This window comes from Cupressus sempervirens, chromosome 2 (assembly GCF_028749045.1).
Source record: "Cupressus sempervirens isolate cs-2001-9-10 chromosome 2, ASM2874904v1, whole genome shotgun sequence".
Lineage (NCBI taxonomy): Eukaryota > Viridiplantae > Streptophyta > Pinopsida > Cupressales > Cupressaceae > Cupressus > Cupressus sempervirens.
The window spans coordinates 449,962,051-449,978,873 of NC_143119.1; the positions used below are offsets into that span (position 1 = coordinate 449,962,051).

General features: G+C 35.3%; 2 protein-coding genes and 1 long non-coding RNA gene across 3 annotated transcripts in view; 2 read left to right on the forward strand and 1 right to left on the reverse strand.

Moving 5' to 3' along the window:
• The first annotated feature begins 7,277 nt into the window (after positions 1-7,277).
• Positions 7,278-7,604, forward strand: LOC149572994 (uncharacterized). Its single transcript, XR_016359998.1, has 2 exons — positions 7,278-7,378; positions 7,481-7,604. It is a non-coding gene; the product is annotated as an uncharacterized LOC149572994 (long non-coding RNA).
• LOC149572995 (putative receptor-like protein kinase At1g49730) overlaps positions 7,486-16,823 on the forward strand; it is a 94,783-nt gene continuing 85,445 nt past the window's right edge. The window contains exon 1 of the mRNA XM_089814139.1: positions 7,486-7,967. Coding sequence (XP_089670265.1) covers positions 7,895-7,967 — 73 coding nt within the window. The 5' untranslated portion in view covers positions 7,486-7,894. The remainder of the gene's footprint in view (positions 7,968-16,823) is intronic.
• On the reverse strand, positions 16,000-16,717 carry LOC149572996 (uncharacterized). Its single transcript, XM_089812095.1, has 2 exons — positions 16,635-16,717; positions 16,000-16,510 (listed from the first exon to the last, which is right to left on the reverse strand). Exons 1-2 carry the CDS (start codon positions 16,671-16,673, stop codon positions 16,124-16,126), a joined length of 426 nt encoding a protein of 141 aa, XP_089668221.1. The 5' UTR covers positions 16,674-16,717; the 3' UTR covers positions 16,000-16,123.

Here is a 16,823-nt window from a genome sequence, read left to right on the forward strand (position 1 = left end):
ACATCAACGACAAATGTGTCAAAAAAAATTATGTACAAGTCAAAAATTTGCTACAATAACTTCATTGTTGTTGTTGGCTGGAAATTTGCGCAAAGCAGTCACCAAAGTTCTGCTTCAATATGGTGAACTCCATATCCCATTTGTCTTTCACTACATTTGCCACACTCAAAACTGCACAAAGAGCATATGATGCTATCTCTATTGCATCTAAATTTGCATAGGCAAACTTATTCAACTGTACAAAATTGCTATTGTCAATGATCTATAGATTCAGACTTTCTACTCTTGGTTTCCAAGGTTTCTTACCCAAAGTTTTCTTTGCTTCTACTTTAACCTTCTCAACAAGCTTGTCCTCTGTCTCCTCTGCCTCTTCTTCATCATATTCATCTAACTCAATTACATGTAAGTTTTTTCTTCTCTTTCCTGATGTACAGTAAGAAAGTGTGACACTCTAAACCCTTCTATCTAAAGGATCCCATTAGTTCAAAATGCTTGGATGTTGGCTTAGAGCTTCCTATCCACGGAGTGCAAGAGAGTATATTTCAAGCATAAGAAGGCTCTTAGCTAAGCCTTAGAAATACACTTGTTTCTAGTAAACCATGTAATGGGAGGTTCTAAAGATGAGATGCAAGAATGCAAATGTCCACAAGGAGGTCCTCAATAATGGAATGCAAGATCGAAGCTAGGCTAGAATGAGAATGCAAAATGTGGCTATTCTAAGCAATATGCAAATGTTACAAATCCAACTAATTACTATGTGATTTAAGCTATTGCAAAATGAAAGCTAAACTACATACAACATGATCCTAAGCCAGTATGTGGTGGAATGAGAGAATGAAGACAAGAAATGGAAGTTCTCCTCAAAGCTCCAAGAAACTTGTTGTAAAAACCTGCAGCACAACAATATTCAAATGGTGGATGGATTTGAGGGGGAAAGCTTGCTCCCTTTTAAAGTTGTACGGACGGTAGAGATCAAGGTGAAGATGATGGATGATCAATAGTGGAGTTCGAAAAGAGGAGTGATCCATGTGCACACACAAGTCAACCAATAGAATATAAGTTGACTTCCCATATGAGACAAAAGTCACAAAGCCTTTTCTTTTAATTTGAAAATTAGAAAAAGGACTTTATGTGTGCACTTTAAGTGGGTTAGAAGAATGCGATCTTTTATTTAATTAAAAGGGGACATGTTCTTTTAATCAAATAATGAACTTAGGATAGCATAGTCAAACTATAGGTTATAATCAAATTAATTGATTATTAGCAATTTGGTCTAGGTAAATGATTAATTGAATTAGCCAAAATGCTAAGAAGGGGGCTAATTATCTAGATGACCATTTTTAGGTGATTACACTTGGTCCACTAGCCATCTACTTAGTCCTCTTATTAGGTTATAGCTTAGCTAATTCTTGTTTTACTTTAGTCAATCTAGTTGATCTTCTGGTGCTAGGAGGGATTGCAGTTTGTACTTTTGTTATACTAACCTCCTCTTCACTATTATCCTTTAGTATTGGTGGTACAATAATAGGTTGTACTTGAGAAACTGCATTAGATGGTATTGTTAATGCAACTACTTGTGGTTCTACAACTATTATGCCTTTGGATAGTCAAGCTACTGCAAGTTTTGTTACATACATAATTCCTTCTTGACCACTCTGCCTCATTCCAGTAATAATTTATCTCACTGTTGCTACTTCTTCTGGTGTCATTTTGGCTTCCTCCATGATTTTCCTCATTGTATTTGTTTCCATAATTTATTCATAGGTTCCAAACCTATCAAATTCATCATCTCTAGCTGATTTTAGAATTATGTCTACATATCCCTCTACTTGCTCCTCAATAACCTCATAACTAAGCGGTTCAACAAAGGGCATTCTTGGCTCAACTGGTTCTATGTAGGTAAAATCAATATCACCATGAAACATATATCATTCTTGAGTTTCCTCACAAGTGAAGGTGGGATTTTGTATCCTTGTCTCATCTCTGCTTGGAATGATTTCACAATAAGATCTACACTGTTGTCAATCTTATTAACTAGATGCCTTATATATACATTAGTTTTCTTCTCAGTTGTGCTCTTGTCACTGTTAATCAATTTAGTAATAGATTGGTATGGAAATCTCTTAATCAAATGGAAAAACATATAAATGATTAGTGATCTAAATATGAATTGATTTTTCTTTACTCTCTTTATGCTTTCCAAGTTCTCTTTTAATTGCACTCTCAATATTTCACACATATTGATCTTAACTCTTTCCACACACATTTTGTAGACTACATGAATGAATCCTACTACCATGTCATCCTCTTTGGAACTAGCACATATCTTGGATTCCATAATTTCACATATAAATCTCACATCATGTTGTTTTATCTTGCTTATCACAACGCCTCTCCCGTTGTACTCAGACTTGTTGTTTTCTAACACAAGTTTCTTAACATTATTTTCATTGATTGGGATTTATCCTTCATTTCATAATCTAGTCAACTCATGAATTAGGTTAGCTGATATTTCTACCACATTATCTCCTGACCAAAATTGCCCATCATGAATCCTACTCAATATGATCTTTGCCCAATCCTCATTATCAAAGTCATGTGAAAAGAGGATCTTAATCATTTCGTTATGTTCTAGGAATTCATAACCATTCTTAAAGCTCATATCTTAGTTGTAAATATGTTCAAACTCTTTTGATATGATTCCCTCACCTACTATTTCAAATTCACTTTTCAGATAACTTCCTACATTCTCCAAATGTAATACTTCGTCTAGAATAACAAAAAATGCTTCCATAGGGTCTTCCTCTAAGGGTTTGATGGGGTTAATCTTGATCTTAGGTTTAGCCTCAACTTTGACATTATGAATCAAACTCCTATCCATTTTTACCACAAATTTTGAATTCAAACTCATAGATAAAGCTTTTGGAACTCGTCAAAAACCTCAATTTCATGGAACTAGGGTTTCTTTTGTTCATACTTGAGAACTCTTTAAATTTCACCTTAAACTCACTTCAAATAACTTCCTTAACTCTTTCACATTCCAGTCGTACCCAGTCAATCAATTTTCAACCTTAAATTGCTTCCAATTTACCGCTACATTAATTGCTTATGTATACAATCACCAAAAAGTTGTTTCTGGTTACTAGGCAACTCAATTTCTTTTGTGCACCCACATACAATCTCCAAATCATTTGCACTCTTAACCATGGCTTCACATCATCATGTTGTACCTCACACTAACTGTGCAAACCTTAACTTGCTCTTTGTCATCACTTTTACCTTTATGATGCTCGATCTCTTATCTAAAGTACTCGATTGAAGTAAGATGAATCAAATACAATTGTTGACTTCAATCTTCCTTCAGGTGCATCAAATGGTTGTTCTTCTAATACTACATGTGAATTAGATGGATCTTTGGCTTTGACAAATACCTCTTTGAATTCTTCTACATGTTCCTTTAAGCTCTCTTTTTTATTGTCATTGTTGTTATCATTCCTTCTGACATTTCTATTTGCATTCCTTCTAAAATTTGGATTCCTTATATTGTTCCTTATGTTCATTCTCAAAAATATTGCTATATGACCAAAGTTATTACATAACTGGCATACTGGTACATTGTTTCCAAATCTGGGTCCAGGCTGATTTACAGGTGCTCTGCAATTTCTTGATATATGCCCAAAGTTGTTGCATTTGTAACATACAATGTTGTTCCTTGCTCCATTAGTTCCTTCATTAGATCTCCTTCTTTCTTCTCTAGGGTTAGTACCTCCAAACATTCTATTATTACTATTATTAACATCAAATTTAGGTTTCCTACAATTAACTACTCTATGAAAAAAACCATGACAATTATAATAGTAAAAATAAGTAACATGTTTAAATGGCTTACTTGTGCATTCCCTTTCATATGATCAATTTCATTACATGCAAAACATCTACCTTTGAATTCATAACTCACACCCTTAGGTGATTTAGTTTTCTCAAGTTGCTTAGGTTCATTAGTTTGTTTAGGTTGATCAACTTGTTCAATCTCCTTAGATTGATTTGTCTCAACCTTGTTCAGTTCTTCTTTCTCTTGTATAGGCTGATGAATTTCAAGACTAGGTTCCTTTCTAGCTTCAAATTTCTTAGCTGATTTTTCTCCAATAAAATATCCAAGATGGGTATGATCATAAGAAGGTCTCTGAAAGTATATTTGCTCATCAATTTTCTCACTAATGGAATATAACTTTTCTAATTGTTGCTTAGTCTAGGTTGGCTCTCCTTTCACAATAGTGTTGTACTCCTCAAGTTCTACATATTCCAACTTGGTGGATTCAAGTTCAGATGTAACATTTGTTAGATGAAATCTTAGATCTACATTCTCGATTTTTAGATTTGACTTAATTTTGCTATCATTTTTCTTTAAGCTCAATTTCAGTTCAGTGATCTTTAGTTCATGTTTTAGGATCTCATTTTCTTTCTCCAGTCTTGAAATTTCATCACTATCCTTAATTTGATCTTTAGGCCCTTTTTTGGATTTGATATGATCAATCTTGTCTTTTAGCTTTCTAATGTAGTCTTTTGCATCTTCATATCTTTGTTTCAAATTATCTCTTTCTTTAGTGATAATGTCAATATACTCAAGAGCTTCTTCTAGGTTCTTCTATAACTGTTCCATATCCTTATGGGTCTTACTCAAGATGATAAGGCCCTTCCGAGTAACTAGGATCTGATACCAATTGTTAGAAATAGGGAATACAAGGGGGGGGGGGGGTGTGAATCAATATTCTACAAAGTTTAGCTCAAAATTGGATATTATGAATTACCTTATAACTTGTATATGAAAGTAAACTAATTATGCTAAACAATAAACATAACCATGCAATAAGAGAACTCATAACACCATATTTTGTTAACTAGGGAAACCCTGGACAAGGAAAAACCTCGGTGGCGATGGTACCCACAAAATGATCCACTAATCAAAAGTATTTGATTAAAGATATTGATCCTATTAGGAGTCTATTACATGCGTATAGTGTCTTGGTCCTTGTTGGAGAACTTAGGCCCTGTTAGAAGCCTCAATCTTGTTAAGAGTTGTTATATACAAATACAAAATGTATGCAAGAAGAGTCCACTGCCCAAACATGCAATATACAATGTAGTTCCTGATACAAAGAGATAGATATAAAAACCTCTTTACTCTACTTCTTATATCTTCAATATCTGATATAGCTTTAGCTGCTCATCACAAAACTCATATACCTCTAATCATACATTAGAATTTTCATCACAAACTATTTATCATATCAAATTTTGACAATTTCTCTAAACTTCGCATATTACAATCTTCTTATATACCTTTACAATTGTAATATTCCTATCTAGTCAACTTTTAACCTTTTACACACTTTACAAATTATATTACCAACTCTTTCCTTCTTAGGGTTAACATCTACGATGTCGTCCCTAATTAGTTAAGTAATTATTTTGGTAAAAAACTCAAAATATCCAATTCCTTGACATGCTCCGTTTTGCCTGTACATTGCCATAACTGGTGATTTGCCCATAACTCATTCCGTATTGACTGTACTGACATGCAAACTTAACCATGCATTCTTTACTATCTCATGTACCCATACCTAACTTTGCACATGTCCAATGTACCTCAAAAAATTGTGATGACCAAAACTCCATCTATTTAGTTAGATAAACTGTATGATACTTAGACAATTTTCTAAGTATGAATGCCTTAACTGAATCTTCAAAGTCTTCCATCTTCATACTGAAGATATGTTGCCATAAATGACAACATCCAATATCTACCTTAGCAAAATTGCCAACAATCTCAGTACTCCAACAAGGCATATGTGACCTCTTAAATATTTTTATCTTTATTAATGTGTTAACTCAAATCCCCCAATACCCAGTTCATTTTATTAATTTTTTTTTCTTGATTACCAAATTGACACATAGAAATCAACCTATGTAAGGCCCTGAATCTCCTACTTCATAGGACCCTCTATCGATCACTTCTGGGTCTTCACACCTATGATGAGCCACTCACTAGAGCACCTAGTTTACCTTATCCTTAAGAAAATACCATAAAGCATAAGAAACCACATAATATTGAATAAATATTCCATAATAATACCAAAACATTAGTTAAAATTGGGTTTAGGAAACCTCTAGTTGTCCTTAGTTCTCTAAACAACTCTAAACCCTAATTTAGCCTTCAAAACTCATGACAAGGAACCAAAATGTACCATACATGATATCAAAACCATATTCGATATATTGAAGGTCCAAATATATAAGAAATAAGATCCTTAAAGCCTATGCTTACTTACAACCCTCTAACATCTTATTCAAATAACTGATACCCAAAAGATAGTTGCTAAATACCCTAGAAAAATACATGGTAATCTTTTTTTAAAGCTCTTAACTTTTAAAATAACTGTAAGAATTAAAAATACAGATATAATACATCATGAGAACATATAAATATATCCATATTTTATCAAACAAATAGTGCAATCGATAAATTCAATCCATACCTGAAGTCCTAGGAAGATTCAATTGAACGAGGAGGGATACAAACAGAGGAAAATAAATCTAAACTAAGACACATCATTCAAACCCTATCCACTATCAGAAACCTATGTAGAAGAAGAAGAACCACTTGCATAAAAACAAATATCTCTCTCAACCCCTTATGTATGACTCTCTCTTGAAAAACAAAGAAACTTATAAAATCCTTAAAGAATTATGCTTACAAACCCTCCCTTACATATTATAAGTTTGTCTCCAAGAAAGGTATCCATGAAAAACACAACCAATCTCTCCTCTAGGTTTTAGCCCAAAATCTCCCCTTAATATTTATATTTTACACCACATATATATGTGATGAATAGTTTTTATACATCTTTAGGTGGAAAGAAACCACCCTTGTTAATTCCAAATCCTCAAATAGAAAACTAAAAGTTAAATACTATCTTATCTTTACATTGAATTAAAAAAATACATAAAGAATGGAAAAAAAAAAAAATTTATTCCATTTTACTATTTAACTTGAAACAAAATTAGGAAATATAAATTATCTCGTTTTACATTTTACAATTTTAAGGAAACTAAATTAGAAAAAATAAATTATCCCATTTCTATTTTAATGGAAATAAAATTGAAAAACATAATTTCAAACTTCAACACTACGTTAAATCAGTGCTCGAATTTTTAAACACCACAAACATTATTCATACAGATAGAAAAATGTTGTATTCATTCAAATACTTGGTTGGCCAACCCTTAGTTGAAGAAAATGACTAGACGTCATCAACAGAGCCTGTGGGGAACGAAGTTGTTTGGTGCAGTGGTGGAATTTTACCGTTGGAGCTCCACTGTAATTGTCCCGTTGCCAAGACTCTTAAAAATGCGACTTTTGTTTCGGCAGTGTGTTGAATTTGGAGTTAATTATTTAAAATTTTGTTTCTATGGTGAGTAGGTACAGTGCAGTCTCGTCACGCAATTATTTCTCGCACTCACTGCCGAGGTCGCTATCAATGGAGAGGAAAAGAGGAGGAGCACCACGGTGAAAAAATGAAAAAGAAAGAAAAAGCATATGGCACATGGTCCCAGTGCCCCACCATTACTCACGACAAAGCAACAGCCTTTTTTTTGTTTCCTGCGGCAACCCATTTCCATTTGATCTTGACCATGCTAACGCCTATATCTAGAATTTTGCTGTCTACAGGGTCGCTTGTCAGAAGAGGTCGATTAACTATTGAGATTTCTAATTATCTAGAGCCTTGAGCACGATGCCCTGTAATGCAACGGACAAATTTTGCCTCAGAACAAACTCCCCCATAATAGAAAGAAGAGAACGCAGCAGAAGCAGCACAGGGCAAAGGCATCGGCAATGGCGGTAAAGCAGCTGGAGGTGGTGGTTTTGTTCTTCTGCCTTGCACTTGCGCTTGTACTTGCACTTGCAGGTGGGTTGTAACACTCTTGGTGTTTACAGTTTGAAATACTAGATCTTGCATTGGTTGGAGAGTGAAGAATAAAGAGTGGAGCAGAGGGGAATGATATGTTCCCTCCTCACTATATTCTTCTTGCTTGCATATGTGTATGAATCCGTTGTACTTGCTAGTGGAAATCATATTGGAGCTTAGTTTGTAGGAAGTGTATGTACTACTTAGGTCTAGATATAAGATATAACTAGATCGAGTCTGCCTTGCTTCTTCTGGTTTTCCCAACAATGGAACTCATTTTTCGAAGTAGAAGTTTGTGTATGTATTTTTAGCATCGATGTTTCTGACCGCGCTCCACGATCGACCTACAAGTCAACTAAACGGCACAATGAAATATCTCTTCACTGAAACAGTGCCATTCTTTTGGATAGATACACCGTATTTTCCAAAATTTTGATAATTTGCTTTTCTCATTCAACAATTTTTTTCCCCATTACACCGCACTCTTCTGAACTTCCTCGTAGGCCAAGTGTGTTCAATATTGGTTAGTTATGTTGTGAATAAGCAGGGTAATCTCTTCGATGATAGCCATAGATTAGTTACTAGCCAAACTAGAATCCTTCTGCATTTTGCTCCTCGGGGAATTGTACAATGCGGGGCCATGTGGCAGCCCGGTCAGTCATAAATTTAGTATAGAAATAGCTAGATTATGTAATCCATAACGAAGAATATGCAACTGCCATACCGGACCAAAGTAGAAGTACGTTAACGGTGTTGTCTCAGTCAGCATTTTAGGACCTTTGTTAGGGTCAGGCAAATGCAAAGCGTGTAGTAAAATGCATGGAGTTTATAGTAGAATTTTACTAAAGAAAGATAGTGGTAATATTTAGAATTCAGAAGTGTGCATGTATGCTTTCCTATGAAACAGGGCGGGATCTCATTGCATTTGGGGGGGATAAGAACTGTAATATGTCTCGTACTGTAATATCCTGTATGGATATTTTGCCCAATCTTTTTGACCAACAGTTTTCAGAAAACACAATATATATTTTGCAAATAAAACCACACATATAACCAGCAAATGAACCGGTAAATGCTCATTAAAGCATGCAGTTCAAAACAACTCTAGATTTGCTATCGTATTATAATAACCAGCAATACAATAGCATGACTAGCAAAAAATCATATAAACTCTTCATAATACGTTATTGCATTGTACAACAATACAATAACATTGCATAAAAAGTGCAATATTAAAAACAGCTATATAGTCAGATTGGAAAGCTCAAAAGAACTTATAAGCACAATGGTGAGCTCTGTCTCGAATCCATTCCACGTTGAATCGGGTTAGCATTCGATCAACTGAGAAAAGCTTTAAGGTTTCTGCTACCAAGTTCTGGAAACTGAAAGCCAAAGCTTTTCCCATTTTCTAAGAGAAATTTGCAAAAAACTCCAAATCTAAGCATACCAAATGAATAAAGCTTGCTTCTTTAATGCTCAAAGCTGTGACCCTTCAACTCTCTTCTCCTGTCTTTTTGTTTTCTTCTCCGTTACCTATTGACCTCCTATTAAATATTTAAATGACTTAAAATAATCTGCCTTGAGCTCCATTTAATTTACTTTAAAATATGTTAGGCATTTGACTTATTTTTCTCTAATGTTCCAAATTAGGGGACATTATAGTCCTTTATCCTTGAGATTGCTTGCCTTCAAACAATCACAAGTCCACAAACCAATACCAGGGTCCCATATCCATCTGCAAGCCACTCCATAGCTTGTACTAGTAACTCTGAAGTCAAGATTTGCCATGCCGTGGTACCAAAAACAAGAATGTGACCCATCTATCACTATGATCCTCGGATCCCATGTTAATCTAGGAAGCACTATTGTGTCTGTAGGTCACGCGACTCTGATCATAACAGCCTCAAATCTCAAACTGTGTAGTATCACAACATAATCCACAAAATGGCATGCATACATCTTGTCAACACTTGGATTCCAAATCAGCCTATCAACTTGATCACAGGAGTAGAAATGGGTGTCTAACAACCTATCATCATCATGAATTGACCAATTGACCAAAACCACGAAAATGTATGAAGATCAACTCATAGGACCACCAGAAGCCGTTGTTATGAACTGAATTAGGAATAGGAATGATGCCTATGTTGTTACTGTGTCCTTGTACTGGACGGAAAACCATCTCATAAGGTATGTGCCTCAAGATGAGATCAATCTTCAACTCACTATCTTCTAAAGGCTAAGCCAAATCTGGAAATTTAATAGCAGATCAAGCAGAGCAACCACTGTTAATTGGAGTATGCATAAAAATAAAATCACCGATCAATAAGGAGGCGGCTGCCATATCATAAAAACTTGGTGACAAAACAATAGGCGAGCTGTAGGAATCTTCATCTCCTCGTTCACTATGAATACCATCAGCCAAGTCACTATCTCCATTAATAAAAGAGCATCATCAAGAGAAATCTCGAAATTAGTTTCACTTGGTTCATCTCTATCCACTTGGCATTGAGAAGATATACAACTGCTGTCATAAAAATCAGAGCTCTTCTTGCTAGTCCTTACAGTCTTCTTCAACATAAATGAGCCTCATAGATAAGGTGATGTGGGGATACTAAGTTCCTCTTCATCCACACCAAGGGTATGAATCCCTTCTACCATTTGTATGATTCTCTAGCTTTTTAATTAAGACCATCTCCCATCAGAGTGGTTGTCATAGAAACCTGATTTTCGCCTTGATATAAGGAGTAGTGTGTCATACTCAATTGAAGGCAAAGCTCATCCACCTTCTTTTCTTTATCTTCTGCATGTTCAATGGCCATGTCCCTATCTTTGAGCAGCTTCAAGTAATCTAATTTCGTTCTTTCCAATGCCCCTTTTAGAGTGTGAAGATATGCACTATTGATTCCATTCATTATTCCCTTCTCCTTTTCAGTACTTTTAACTTCCCATATGGTTTCTTCAATGTTTTTATGGGTTTTGTCAAAATGTCCTAAGGCTGCAATGACCATATCATTATATGCTCCAAAATCATCAACCTTAATTGGAACTTCTGATTGATCGTTCAAATCAATCCCTATAGTAACATCATCTAGCTCTAGATTTTGAATACTAGATTCATTTTCAGCAGCACCATTTTCAAAACTTTCCTCTATCTTCAATTGTATTGTTTTGTCAACTATTACACCATTGTTTTCAAATAGTTCACCCTCACGGGGAGGTTCATTTTCATTTTTGGACATATCTTGTAGATAAGCATTCTTATGAAAATGCTTGTCAATAGTCACTTCAAATTCACCAAATAAGATGCTAGTGTGATTCTTACCATCATCCATAGCAGGTTCCCTCTTATGGCCTTTATCATGTTGAAGTTGGAGTGACGAATCCTCAACTTCCTCAATGCTGATCTGCACTTCTTGGGCTGACTCTTCCTGCTTGTTATCCTCACAAGTGTGACCAAGTGACCAAAAATCCTTGCAAGTAAAACAGATTTGCCCTTTCCCCCTTTGGTTCTTGTTCATTTCCTTGGATCTTACAATCTGTAATTCCCTTGCATTTAGTACTTCTTTAGCCCATTTTTGTTGGTACTTCTCAATTTTTGGCTTATGTTGCGTCAACACCTTGTTGACCAACTTACAAGCATTATTTGAAGCCTTTTGTTCTCTATTTGAAATTGCAAACACCATTTGTAGAAATAGCTGGAAATGAGCATCACTCTCATTAATTGTCATAACCATAATGTTTTCCATGGTTGCAATGACATCTGCATTTTGTTCTTATCTGATTATGCCTAATAGATTTTGAAACATAATATGTATTAAATCATACAATCCCTTGTTAAGCATAAGATTGCATAATCTAATTTCTGTGAATGACTTCAATATAGCTGCCCTTCTAACCCTTCTAGGGAAATAATGACTACTACCATCCCCAAGATTTTGAAAACCATCAACAATGGATTAATAGTTTTATCTTGTCATCTTCAGCCACTTATGTTGATTTAACCTTGTCACTATAGGAATAAGAGTTGTTTGCAATAAATTAAGGGGTTCTTGCTCTACCATGGTTAAGCATCCTTCCAATTGATCAATATGCTGAGGCCCTTTTCCCCACTTATAAATTCTAGCTCAACTTTGCTACCTGTTTCAGAAAGAATTCTAGCTAAACTATTGTTATTTGTTTCAATTTAGAATCTCACAATTCTTTGAGTCCACCTCGCTTCACTCCTTCACCAGTTCCACTCTGAGGTTAAACAATAATATCTTTCACCTGTTTGTTACTGATTTTATAATTATTTTAACCTTGTTTCCCTTCTAAGAATTATGTCAACCAGTTGCAGACATGTTATTTGTCTTTCATGATACAATACTGTGTTCCTATGAATGATAATTCTGTGAGATTTTTTTTAAACCTTTGTTTTGCTGCTCTATGCCTATTTGAATTAACTGTAGCTGTCGTAAGGGATGAATTTGTACCTTATTGGTGCTTGTTTTATATTTTCAACCTGAAAGCTTCATTAAGTTGCTACCATATATTTGTCAAACATGTCAACACATTATGTTGTCTACTCTTCCTCCGACAAGCTTTTGAAAAACTTTCCTCTGATAATGGATGTTGTGCCCAATTCAAATTCAGTTATACAGAAATAAGGCCAATTATCAACAAACTTAGAGCACGAAGAAGTATTTATTCAGAGAAGAAGCTTGAAGTCCCTATGATTAACATTAATTGATATCATAACTGTAGTCCCAGTTTAAACTTTAAAACATCTACTCATTTACTAGGCATGTAACTCACAAACTTGTCGAAGATGAGTCATAAGGAATGGTATTGAACTTTTCTAGAGTGTACAGCAGTCTTCTATACAGATCATAGACCTGTGTCATTTGTTTTCGCAGTCACCTGGGGAGGAGAAGTAATAGAAACGATGTTGAACATTTTTTCTCCATTAGCTCCCAGTAACCAGTCAAGTTCTATGTGTTCCCCAATTTAATGCATCATAAATGTAAAATCAACTTAAACTTCCACAGGATTAAATCCTAGTTCACAATCTTCGAAGCACTTCTCAGAAATTTCCCTCTTTTTGCATGACCAAAATTATTTTTGGTATTGAATTGACTGATTGAATCCTCCACGCGTTTCCCTGTTTGCTATTATGTCTAACCAACAACTCCACCACCTTGTCGTTTGTCTTTGTTGGGCACTGTTGGAGGATTCACTATTTTAGACTAACCTTGTCTTAATCGACTCTGATGGTAAACTTAGGTTTCTTTGACTTCTGCGATACTTTTCCAGTGTCTTCTTATTTGCAATTCTCTCCTCACTGATAGAATCCTCCACACATTTGCCTGTTTGCTATTAAGTCTAACCAACAACTTCACCACCTTGCCGTTTGTCTTTGTTGGGCACTGTTGGAGAATTCAATATTTTGGACTCACTTTGTCTTAATCGACTCTGATGGCAAGCTTAGGTTTCTCAGACTTCTGCGACACTCTTCCAGTTTCTTCTTATTTGCAATTATCTCCCCTTACTGTGGGTCTAAGAAAGGATTCCAATAGATTTCTTCAGGGCAATACATAAAACTCTCACTATGTTTTTGGAACGATGCGATAGGAAAAACGACCGTGGACCACACAATATATCTTGCCGATTGCAATATTGTATCTTCGACAATCTTCAATTTTTGATTTCAAACGTACATATGTCCTCACGAGGAAATTAATATTTTGATGACCAATCACTTAGAAATGTTAAACTAATCACTGGGCCCACGGAATTAAATGTCTTCACAAGCTCCGCCCAAATATCTATGACACTTCATATCAAAATATAATTGCCCGACTTAGAGAAATGCTTCAAAATCATTCAACTTTATTCATAGCGGTTGCTATGAAGAACCTTTCCAGACGACAGGAATTTTGTTTGCCAAGCTACCATCCAATTAGCACGTGTCTCCCCCACTAACGACTACACCAGAATTGTTGTTTTATCTTCCCACTAACTTTTACGGCATGCAAAGATTTAACAACCTTAACTTCCCCGGGCTATGTGTTGTTGAATTCTCTCCTACCTGCAGAATCCCGACCTGGCACTTGACTCCAAAAATAGATACCGTGTCCCTTAGAAACTCCTCACGACTTAATCATATCTGCTGTTACATTCATCAGGCATGGACACATGCTCATATAAAAATCAAATTGAATAAGAGGAATATCTTCATGGGAAACGTCGGTTTCTCCTTTGATGTGAATCATAACAAATATTTCATCTACCCTTTAATAATGTTTATTAATTTATTGTTTGAAGACTGTAACTCCAGCACGAAAAATACTTATTAGCTGACTGTATTTGTAATTGTATCCTCATGTGCACAATAATTACATACGGCAATGAGGAATATGCGAATAGGGGACTTTGTTCAAGTTTTCGTTTCTGGAAGCAACTTGAAATTTAAACGACACCAACTCTTATTCTGCATCTGTGTCTAGACACGTCTATCACAACATGTGAGTTCTTCCCTGAATGCATAATGATACTGTTGTAAAACATCTATTGCGCTCAACGCAACCAAATATTCTAGTAATGACATCCCAAAATCCTGCCAAAGCCGTTGTGGTGGACATGACTCAGCTTCCTTTAACACCAACAACTATTCCCAAGAATGGTTTCTTAGTGTCGTTTCCAGACCCGGACTCGAGGATTCAATTTTCTAATGACGTCCACCAGATATTCACAGTCCTCCGATTCCAATAAAAACCTGAGCTTGGAAATAAGGCATCGAATGTATACTGTTTGCAGTCCTTTTGATAGTACAACTTTGCTTCAAAGATTGTATGTCGTTTTACACACAACCTATTCTTCTCGTACTTCTGTATTTAAACAGATATCCTTGGCGGCAATAGTAAAATTATCTCCACAATATTCTTGAATATTACAAAGCCTCCCTTTTTCCAATGTTTCGAGCATATATTATTGGATTGGGCCCGTTCTAATATATCTCTGGATGTGGTGATTTAATAAATGGGCTCCAAAAATAATTTCAAGAATATTTGTCCTCAATATTTGTTCCTACAAGATAATTAGGTTTTGTAAATTTTTTTTGGTACAAACTCCACAGGATGGCAAGATTGATGCTTTGATACTACTGTAATATCCCATATGGATATTTTGCCCAATCGTTCTGACCAACAGTTTTCAGAAAACACAATATATCTTTTGCGGATAAAACCACACATATAGCCAGCAAATGAACCAATAAATGCTCATTAAAGTATGCAGTTCAAAACAACTTCAGATTTGCTATTGTATTCTAATAACCAACAATATGATAACATGACTAGCAAAAACTCATAAATTCTTCAGAATACATTATTGCATTGTACAACAGCAATACACTAACATTGCATAAAAAGTCCAATCTTAAAAATAGTTATACAGTCAGATTGGAAAGCTCAAAGTAACGTAAAATCTTTCTCGAATCCACTCAAGTTGAACCGAGTTGGTGCTTGATCAACTGAGAAGAGCCTGAAGGTTTCCGTCTTTTGGTTCTGGAAACTGAAAGTCAGAGCTTTCCTGTTCTCCAAGAGAAATCTGCAAACAATTCCAAATCCAAGCATACCAAATTGAATGAAGCTTCCTTCTTTTAATGCTCAAAGTTGTGACCCTTCAACTCCCTTCCCCTGCCTTTTCGTCTTTTTTCCCTTTCATCCTAAGTTGCCGATTCGGGTTCGGGGTTCGGTTCGTGGGTTCAGGCAATTTTTTTTTCCCCATTTGGGTTTGTGGGTGGGTTCGTTATTATATATATATATATATATATGCAAAAAAAATTATAAACTCATATAGTTGTAAAAGTAAAACTAAGTCATTCCATGGTATGAATATATCAATGTTATTTGATTATTGATCAATGCCAAATGTCAAAGATAAACATTAAATACTCACTCATTAATCTATGCTAATGTTGTAAATAAAATCATACATTGAATTACTAAAATGCAAAATGGAATTTCAAAACATAGACTACTTCATCAGATTGATAGATAATAAATTATGACTTAATAAAGTTTGAAACTGTGAAACATAGTGATAAATCATAAATGACTCAATGAGTCAATGACAAATGTTTAAACATAGTTTATCAAAGATGCAAATGCCCTTCAAGGGTCAAATGGGTCATCAAAATATGAGGGATCAATGGCTTCATCCTCATCTATATCATTGACATTTTCCACATCATTGGAACCCAAACCGGTTCCACTAGCCCCAGATGCAGCCACATCCTCGTCCTCGTCCTCCTCAACATCTAGCAAGGCAATTCTAGATATATCTTGGACAGTCATATCCAAGTTAGAAGTCTCAAGTAGTACATCCCACAACTTCTCTAGTCCCTTCTTATATCCTGGATCCTTGCGTGATAAGAGGCGCCAGTTGTTGTGAATAAATACCAAGTCCTCTGCTTTCTTTGAACCCAACCGGTTACGCTTCACTGAGTGGATAAAGGAGTATGTACTCCAATTCCGCTCAGCAGCAGAAGAGCTTGCAACCTAGAGAGAACCAACAAATTGAAAAAAATTAGCTAAGTAATTTTACAATACAATAGGAATTTAAGAGTGCTAATTCGACAAGCTAAGTGGCCATAAGAAAAGGAAAAAAAACTTAAATACATACTTGTGACAAGATCTTAATGGCAAGAGGTTGGAGGTACATGTAACTTTCCCCATGTAAGTACCACCATCCAATGGCATCCAATTTACTTTGATCATTGATTGCATCAGGCTCTGCATTTTTGCTTGAGACAAAATCAACAAACTCTCTCCTAACATTTGATGCCACATCAGGATCACCAAAGAGCCTATT

What these genes read in the sequence shown, in the direction of transcription:
- LOC149572996 (XM_089812095.1), bottom strand. Translation starts at nt 16,673, where the DNA reads ATGTACCTCCAACCTCTTGCCATTAAGATCTTGTCACAA. An exon ending in CCATTAAGATCTTGTCACAA is followed by an intron (nt 16,511 to 16,634) that starts GTATGTATTTAA and finishes GGTTCTCTCTAG; the next exon opens with GTTGCAAGCTCTTCTGCTGC.